This window comes from Apium graveolens, chromosome 7 (assembly GCF_009905375.1).
Source record: "Apium graveolens cultivar Ventura chromosome 7, ASM990537v1, whole genome shotgun sequence".
NCBI classification, from domain to species: Eukaryota; Viridiplantae; Streptophyta; class Magnoliopsida; order Apiales; family Apiaceae; genus Apium; species Apium graveolens.
Window position 1 is genome coordinate 136,894,296 of NC_133653.1, and position 10,037 is coordinate 136,904,332.

The 10,037-nt window shown below is 35.4% G+C and overlaps 1 protein-coding gene across 1 annotated transcript; it reads left to right on the forward strand.

Moving 5' to 3' along the window:
• Nucleotides 1-5,152: 5,152 nt before the first annotated feature.
• Nucleotides 5,153-9,500, forward strand: LOC141670543 (uncharacterized). The gene is made up of 3 exons (XM_074476437.1): nt 5,153-5,707; nt 6,292-7,579; nt 8,953-9,500. The coding sequence occupies exons 1-2, from the start codon at nt 5,218-5,220 to the stop codon at nt 7,503-7,505; spliced, it is 1,704 nt and encodes a 567-aa protein (XP_074332538.1). The 5' UTR covers nt 5,153-5,217; the 3' UTR covers nt 7,506-7,579; nt 8,953-9,500.
• Nucleotides 9,501-10,037: the final 537 nt, after the last annotated feature.

Below are 10,037 nucleotides of genomic sequence, written 5' to 3' on the forward strand. Positions count from 1 at the left end.
ACAGCATATCCAACAAAAATTCATTCATCTGCTTTAGCATCAAACTTTCCATGTTGATCATTTTGATTACTTAAGATATAACATTTGCAACCAAAGATATGAAGAAAATTTAGAGTTGGCTTCCTATTCTTGAACAATTGGTAGGGTGTCATGCACTTTGCTTGATTAACCAAAGAGATATTCTGAGTGTAGCAGGCAGTATTCACAGCTTCAGCCCAAAAATATGTTGGTAACTTTGATTCTTCAAGCATTGTCGTTGCAGCTTCAATAAGAGATCTATTCTTCCTTTCCACTACTCCATTTTGTTGTGGAGTTCTTGATGCAGAAAACTCATGCATAATCCCATTCTCTTCACAAAATGATCTCATCACAGAATTCTTGAACTCAGTTCCATTGTCACTCCTGAATCTTCTTACTTTAAAGTCAGGATGATTGTTGACTTGCCTTATGTGATTGATGATGATTTCACTAGCTTCATATTTAGACTTTAGAAAATATATACAAGAGAACTTTGAGAAATCATCTACAATTACTAGGCAATATCTTTTTCTTGAGATGGACAACATATTGACTGGTCCAAATAAATCCATGTGCAACAGTTGCAAAGGTTCTTCAATTGTTGAATCAAGCTTCTTTCAGAATGATGCTTTGATCTGCTTTCCTTTCTGGAAGGCATCACATAATCCATCCTTAGTAAACTCCACTTGAGGAATACCTCTAACCAGTTCTTTCTTGACAAGCTCATTCATGGTCTTGAAGTTTAGATGGGACAACTTCTAGTGCCATAGCCAACTTTCATCTTGACTTGCTTTACTGAGAAGACAAGTGATTGATTCTGCATTTGATGAGTTGAAGTCAGCTAGGTACACATTTTCTTTTCTCACTCCAGTGAGAACTACTTTGTTGCTCTTTATGTTTGTCACAACACAGGCTTCCGAATTGAAAGTAACTGAGTTGCCCTTATCATAAAGCTGGTTGATACTCAACAGATTATGTTTGAGTCCATCCACTAGGGCAACCTCTTCAATGATGATATTATCCTTGGAAATCAAGCCTTATCCCACAGTATAACCCTTGTTGTCATCTCCAAAAGTGATACTTGGGTCAGCTCTTTCCTTGAACTCAGTGAGCAGGGTAAAATCTCCGGTCATGTGCCTTAAGCAACCACTATCCAGATACCAAAGATTCTTTATGTTTCCCTGCACACATCAAAATCAAATCAAGTTGATTTTGGTACCCAAGTTTCCTTGGGTCCTGCCTTGTTAGCTTTCTTCTTTGGTTTCTTAGGTTTGATCTCATTTAACTTAGGAATTTATGATTCATCCTTAGTCATTTGAGTTGGACCTTTGAAACCAGTCATTAGAACAGAATTATCATGCACATTTTGATTAACAGGAAAAGGCATGCTATTTGCAAATATGTTATTCTAATAAGGCATGCTAAATGGCATTTGAGGCATATTAAATGCAACATAATAAGGATTAGGTGCAAATGGCATATTAGCAAATTGTGCATTCATATTCTGAGTAGACATAGCATTCATAGGCATGGTAGGCATGGCAGTCATGTTAGGAAAAGAAGATGATGCAGACATGGAAGTAGGCATAACAAGTTTGCAATTAATAGACAAGTGATTAACACTACCACACTTAACACAGATTTTTCTTGGTGCATATTTATAAGGTGTGTAGTTGTTATGTTTGTTAATTCCTACTTTCCCATTTCTATTGTTTTTTTTATCTTTCATTTTAACCTCAATCTTTTCTAATCTGTCATTCAATTGCTTAATAGACAGATGACCAATATTAACTTTCTTTTCCTTCCTGACTTGACTAGATTCTCCTGGAATAAAGTTTTTAGAAACTGATCCATATTTCTCATTTAACTTGGCTATCTTAGCTTCACTAACTGATTTACTGACAGTCGACGGATGTGGCTCCTTGTCACTCAACATATAATCCTTTTGATTATCCGACGGATGATTTTCATCATCCGTCGAGTCCACATCTGTCAACAATCCTTCAACCAAATTGGACTCAAGCTTCTCTTTACTCTTCTTCCAGGCTACATCACAAAAGGACTCAATACCTTTAACTTTAGTGATTCGAGCATGAACATCTCTGGATGATTTTCATGCCTTAATCACTTCCTGTTCTCGTTCAAACTGCTTCTTTAAAATCTCTTCTATCTTCAAGGAATCGGTTAATTCATCCTTAGCAATCTTACACTCAATTCTCAATTTTTCAAATTCAATAAATTGAGACTCTAGAAAATTATTTCTCTCACTTAAAAACAAATTATTTTCTTTAATTTTAGCATTTTCCTTAGTGAGAGACTTAAGTGTAACACGCAGGTGATATAATCCTGTAGACATGTCATTTATTGCATCATTACACTCAGCTTTAGATAAATGTGCTAGGTTAGTGGTGATTACCTGATTGCTTGAAGAACTTGTTTCTGTTTCATCAAATTTGGCCACTAGATTGACATAGCTTGTTTCTTCATCTTCATCCAATCCATCTGCAGCCCGGTCATTCTCCTGTGTGATAAAAGCCCTTTCCTTTTGTTTGAGCGACTCAAAGTATTTCTGTTTATAATCAACAGGCTCAAACTTCTTTTTGCTGGAATCAGACTTTCTACATTCACTGGCAAAATGACCCGCCAAGCCACATTTGAAACATTTAAATTTTGACTTATCAACCATGTTTTTGTTTGGCTTAACTGCTCCAAAATTCTTTTTGAATTTGAGCTTGGAAAATCTTCTGGAGAGGAATGCTAGATGTTCATCAATATCATCCATGTCATCTTGGCTCATCTGATCTTCATTTTCAGCTACCATCCCTTTACCCTTGTTTTCACAGACCTTTGATGTAGACTCAACAGCTTCCACCTTCATCTTTTTCTCCTTCTCTAACTCAGCAACCAGTGCTATGGACCCTCCTTTCTTCCTTCCTTTCTCCATCCTTTCATCTTGCTCTATTTCAAGCTCATAGGTTTTCAGGATATCATACAGTCTCTCCAAGGCGAACTCCTTGTAATCCTGTGAATTTCTAAATGAGACTGTCATTGGATTCCACTCCTTTAGAAGAGATCTAAGGAACTTGAGGTTAGAGTATTTTGTTTGATAGACTTTTCCATGCAACTTCAGAGCATTTAGTAGCTTTTGAAATCTACTAAAAAATCAGTGAGAGACTCACTTTCTTCACAGTGGAACTGCTTATATTGCTGAATTAGTAGCTGCATCTTATTCTCCTTTACTTGCTCATTACCATAAAAAATAATCTAGATTGTGTCCCAAACCTCTTTGGTTGTTTTACAATTAATGATGTTGTCAAGCATATCACCATCAACTCCATTGAACAATATATTCATGGCCTTCTTGTCCTTCCTGACTTGTTCAATGTCAGGATCTGACCATTCATGCCTAGGTTGTGGAACAGATGGTTCATTGCCAGTTGCAGCTCTCATTGGTACATGAGGACCTCTCTCTATGCATTCCACATAGTCCTCATCTTGAGAGAGAAGATGTAGGTGCATCTTCACCTTCCAGTGGTGATAGTTGTCTTTGTCCAGAAATGGATTCTTCACTCCAACATCCTTTTTGTTCATCTTGTTGTTTGTTGTGATCTTTATACTCTTTGTTCTTCCAGAGCTTGCTCTGATACCAATTGCTATTCCCTAACAATACAACAAGAATTACAGAAGGGGGGGGGGGGCGGTTGAATGTAATTATGGCTATTTTTCAAGATTTTTAAAATGTTCTCACTTGATAAATATAACAGTGTTTGATTAGCAATGGTGCGGAATAAAAGAATGATAGAAATCAAAATACTAAGTAATAAAAACACAAGCTTTTAAAACTTTCTGGTGGATTTGAAAGTATCCACCAGATATATATATATATATATATATATATATATATATATATATCAATTGAGAACCCTGTGTAGCTTTGAATATCTCACAGCTGCTTTACAAGTTTGAACAAACAAAACTACAGAGGAATGCTTACAGAATACAGCTTGATGTGTTTCTCTGGAAAATATATTTGCTTAGTTAATTGTTCTACTTGCTACACTTGGTTTATATATCACCAAGTTTACATGACAATAAGACAAGATAATAAAATAAAACATATCTAGTCTAATTCCATGCTACTTCATTACTCTACTCCAGCATCTTTGAATATCTTCACAATTCATGGAAATGGTAATGCTTCTTTGTTCTCGAAATCCTGCTTAACAGGCTGCCACATTCCTTTTGCAAACACCCAACGCATGTGACTGTGTTGTCACTATCAACAGCTATTCGAATTTGATCATCCGTCGGGACTATGTTTGTCATCCGTCGGCAGCTTTGTTGACCATCTGTCGGGAGTCTTGTAGATCATCCGCCGGGAGTCTATCTGCCACTTGACTCTATTTCACTTATACAGAATTACAAGACATCTCATTTTTACAATTAATCAACCTATTCTGCATATCAAACTAGTAGTCAGCATGACTCAGAAAACCCTACGCAATCTACTTGACTAATACATGTTGTTTGCAGAAATGTGCTACAGTACTTATTTGTTACATAAGCTGCTCACTCGATGGATTTCAATTTGTCATCCGTCGGGACTATAAAGTTCATCCGTCGGGACTATATTAGATCATCCGTCGAGTGCTACAAATTTCACTAAGTTAAAATCTACTACGATATTTTGTTTAACTTATCATCAAGTTCACAACATATTCCTAACAGTTCTGCAACTAAAATCTTGCATAAAAACATTGCAAAACGTATTATCTCGCGATTTATGTTCTTTAAAGATCATTATTTTATTCAAAATTTTGAACATAATCCATGTACTGCATGTAGAACATTAGAAAATGTTTTATCGTACAAAACATGTTTAATTTGCAAAACATTTGTTCAAATTGCAGAACTTCTACATTATATTTATTAAACTTAAATGATCTTCAACCATTTTAATAAATTAGTGATATTGATTGAATATACCTCACAAAATAATATATTTTATAGTGTTTTGATTTCAAAACATATAAAATCCCCTTAATTTTTGCTTTTTTACTTATAAAATTTTTGGATTTAAAATCATATAAATGTAAATTTAAATCCAATAATCCGACAACCCACTTCAATTTAATCTCACCGTCAAAACCACCGCCGTAACACAAACCCCGGCAACCCCCGCCAGCACTCCACAGCCCCATGACGCGCCGCCGTATTTCCCTCCTCACTCTCTCCCTCTCCCAGCCACTGAAAACCCCTCAAATCCTTTCCTCACATTTCTCAACAAAACCTCCTCTAAACCCTCCCCAAACCCCACTTACTCAAAACCCTAATCCCAAAACTAACTTCACAACAATCACTGACCTTCTCGCAAACCCCAACATTCCACCAGGCAAGCCCCTGGAAACAGCATTGGAACAAACAGGGATCAAATTGACCCATTCTCTGTTTCTTGAAATTTTCGAGCACTTCGATTCGTCTCCAAAGCCTTTGTTTGCTTTGTTCCGATGGGCGGAGAGGACGAGTGGTGGGGAGTTTCCGTTGACTGTGTTTAATTCTATGGTTAATGTTCTTGGTAAAGCTAGGGACTTTGACTCTATTTGGTCTTTGATTCTTGAAAGGAATGGTGGTGTGGAAAAGCCCGATTTTGATACTTTTGCTATTCTTATTCGACGATATGCCCGTGCAGGTATTGATTACTTACTCGCTTGCATCCACATTTTGAAACTTGATATATTTAAAAGCTTATTATGATAGTAATGGCGATATGTAGTTTACATTTTCATTGTATTTTAGGAGAGCTTGTGGGGAGTTTTGGGTTTCTCATTGTGTTCTTGAATGCAGACTTATCTAAATTTTACATTATGTTAATTAGAATTGTAAAGGCTTAAGAGAATTTTTGTGAAGGAGTCATTTCTAAGGTTGATTGTGTTGTGTTACATATAGGTTTTGTCTCCGATAATCGATACTATAAGTACAACTAGGTGTTGTACTTTGATTTGTGATTTTGTTGTTTCTGATGTGTAATTTTACTTCTGTACACTCAATTATTGTGATTATTGTTGTGCTCGATGCTCCTAGGAAAAGACTGCAGTAAAACTTGTCTAGAAATTCATATTCAAATGAATGAATTGTTTTTGGTCCATACTTCTAACATATTTGAATTAATAGGCTGATACAGAAGTACATTTTTTTTTTGCTAAATGACACAGAAGTACATTTGAATCTACTTTGTATATCAATTTATGATTAATGCCGTTACTGGATTCGCAGGTATGCTCTTACCATTGATGCGAACATACGAATATGCTACTAATCTAGAATCAGTATCTCATTCAAAATCAGATGTGAGCTTGTTTGAGATTTTATTAGATTCTCTCTGTAAGGAAGGACATGTAAGAGAAGCTTCAGATCAATTTGATAGAAAAAGAGAACTAGACCCTAGTTGGCTTCCCACAACAAGAGTTTACAACATTCTATTGAACGGTTGGTTTCGGTCAAGAAAACTTAAAAAGGCTGAGAAACTCTGGTGTATGATGAAAAAGATGAATATACCGCCGACTGTTGTAACTTATGGTACACTTATTGAAGGATATTGTCGAATGCGACGAGTCGATATTGCAATTGATCTGGTTGATGAAATGCAGAGAAAACAAATTGAGCCAAATGCAATTGTCTACAACCCCATAATTGATGCCTTAGGAGAAGAAGGTAGGTTTAAGGAGGCATCAGGGATGATGGAGCGGCTTACAGTTTTGGAATCAGGTCCCACTATTTCCACCTATAACTCTCTGGTCAAGGGTTTTTGCAAAGCTGGAGATCTTGCAGGTGCTAGTAAGATCCTAAAGATGATGATCAGTAGAGATTGTGTGCCAACTTCTACGACATATAATTACCTTTTTAGGCACTTCTCAAAATTTGGAAAGATTGAAGAGGGGTTAAACCTTTACACAAAGATGATCGAGTCTGGATACATTCCGGATCGCCTCACTTACAATCTGTTGGTTAAGATGCTATGTGAGGAGGAGAGGTTGGACTTGGCATTACAAGTAACCAAGGAAATGAGAGCCGGGGGATGCGACTTTGAATTAGCAACATGTACCATGCTAGTTCATTTAATGTGCAAATTGCGTAGATTTGAAGATGCTTTTGGATTGTTTAAGGATATGATTCGCAGAGGAATTGTTCCTCAGTTTCTTACATATCAGAGACTGTATGATCAGCTGCAGAAGGAGGGAATGACTGATATGTCCAAGAATCTATCTGATATGATGGCCTCTGCACCTCATTCAAAGAAGCTGCCAAATACTTATATGGGAGATCGTGAGTTGTCAGATGAAAGGCAAATATCTACAATTCAGAAAGCTAAAGTAATGTGTAAAATCTTAAAGAATCCAAGAGATACTATGAAACAGAGAAGTTCAGTGAAAGATTATGTGTCACATGCGAAGCTTTTGATAGATGATATCAGTAAAAGAGTTGATTAAAGTTAATATTGAGATAAATACATCACCAGCAGAACAAAGTATATTAATGGATTCCTCTCTCGTGGATGGCGCAGGTATTGCTAATTAAAAATTTACCGCGGCATGTTTTATTCTGAACACCCTTTCATTTTGTCGAACTAGCTGCACTTTTTCTTTTTTTAATTATTCTAGCTATGTATATACTAAAGGACATATGTTCAACCACTCGGAGGATAATTGAAGAGAAAGTGAGGGGAGAACAGTCACTTACCTCAACATACAAGTCCTAGAAAGATACAGCACCAGCCTAACATCAAACAGACAATAAATTCCTGACTAACTCAGTAGGTAAGAAGTAAAAGAGTGCTATCTCCTAAACAAATTACTAAGAACTTTAAATCACATTGTTTGCTTAATTTGCTCCACTAAATGAACAGAAGAGTGTGGGGGTTCTGCAGTGCCTTTGACCATGCTCTTTTCATAACAAATAAACTGCAGTCGCTAGTAATGAACACAAGGCATTGCATTTTAGAGGTGTTGTTGACATAGCACTCAATTGCTATATAATGTTTTCCCTGTCCAGAAGTTAAAAGAATGGCGAGGACTGAATATCGGAAGAAGAGTAGGAGTAAGGATAGGTGATCTTGAATCTCATTATGGCCATTACAAAACATACAAATTTGATTAACTATAAACCTAAAATGAAGTCAGCTGTGAAGTTTTTTTTGATTAGCTATTTAAAGTAAGAAGGAGAATCTGGAAATTCTTAAAGGGTGACAGAGTACTCTATTCCAAGATACTGGGCCTCTTCCAAACTGTAGAAAGATTGACAAAACTGTTACCATCCTTTTTTATTACATTGCGTCCTAAAAGGAGTAGCTGCGTCAGAAAAATTTGACTATGCTAGTATTTGATTTAACTAAAACAGGTATAGATTATTTGTCGAGGACTTCTAACGTGTCATAGAGATAAATCTCAGTGTTGTGTATAACTTTAATCTTCATATCTTCTATCATTTGAAACAAAAATAATGTATTTGGACAATAAATAGCTTTTATATATTAGTTATTTAAAAGGCGACCAGCATGGGTTTGGTTCTATTATTAAGGGGCGTTTGGTTTTTTGATGAGTATGAGAATGTGGAACGAGAAGGGGAAAATTAAGAATGTAAATTATTTGGAATCTTATTGGGCAAGTGAGGAATCTTTTACTCAATTAATGGATGTGAGTTCACAATTAAACCTTTCAACGAAACATTATCAGAGGGAAAATAACATTTCCGGTTCCCCTAAACCGGGTTTTAATACCCCTAAAACAAACAATTCCCAAGGTTTATTGTACCAGTATAGATATTGGTAGACTAGTTATATATCTGTAAGTAGTAGTTAAATTTGATTTCTAAATATTTTATGTTGGGTTATTTTAGAAGGTTTTTTGATAAATTTTGTTTGCTATACATGTTTTACAGATGTCACAAATCCTCAGGAAGCACATCTTTACCTAGTATATCAAACGAAAGCCATCAACCCAACAACAAATTTGAATAAGAGAATGATCTCTGGTCAAGCCTTCAGCCATCTTTGTCAACTTTGCCACTTAACTGAAGAGAATGAGGTATGCGGGGAAGATGTGTCCATTCAAGCTCCAAGAACGGCATCTTGGTACATCAGTCAAAAGAAGTATCTCAGCATAGGCCAATCCAGCTGAAAACCCCAGGAGAAAAACCTTAACTCTGTGGAGCAAATTACAAGGAGATCTCTATTTTATTTTATTTTTTTAAAGGAAAGGAGATCTCTAAATAAGAAAACCAATCCAAACCATCAGATAATTTTGTAAATCAAATTAGTCGCTAGCATGTACTTGCACTTTTTTATACACATGCAGAACACTTTCTAGACATAATTCAGTTGTTTGGATGATTGATTTAAGGAACATGTTATGCAACGAAAATCTTTGCGAATTTACAATGTAAAGTCCTATTTGAGACGTGGATATTTTTTTTTTGTTATAGTTATGTTGGTCATTTTAAGTCCCGTTTGGTACTGCTATTCAACAATAATTTGTTAAATTTCACAACCAGTTCTTTTTTCATTTTTTAAAGTATTTTCGGCATTAAATTTACTTTTGATATAAACAATTTTTCAATTTTATTTTTGCAGAAAGCAACTGTTGATTTCAGTATCAAATGTCACTAATTTTTTTTATGTTTTAATTAAACATAGGCACAAATCAAAAAAATTACCATTTAGTTGTATGATTTTTAGGTGTAACCCTGGACAAAACTAGTATTTAATTCTCTACCTCGTGACTTTTTTAATTTTTAGAAAATTATTGAACTATTAAGACAAAAAAAATATTATAATTCAGCTCTAGTCTAATATAGAGACTTAGAGTTTAATTCAAGGTTCGGGTTAAGATTTTAAATTTATTTTCGATCAAGGTCGAGTTTCTGATAAACCTTATAATCCTAATGGGGCAAATTTGTAAATTTAGCACAAAACCATCCTCTTATCAGAATTGTCAGGCAAGTATTTTTTACACTTTGGACTTGAG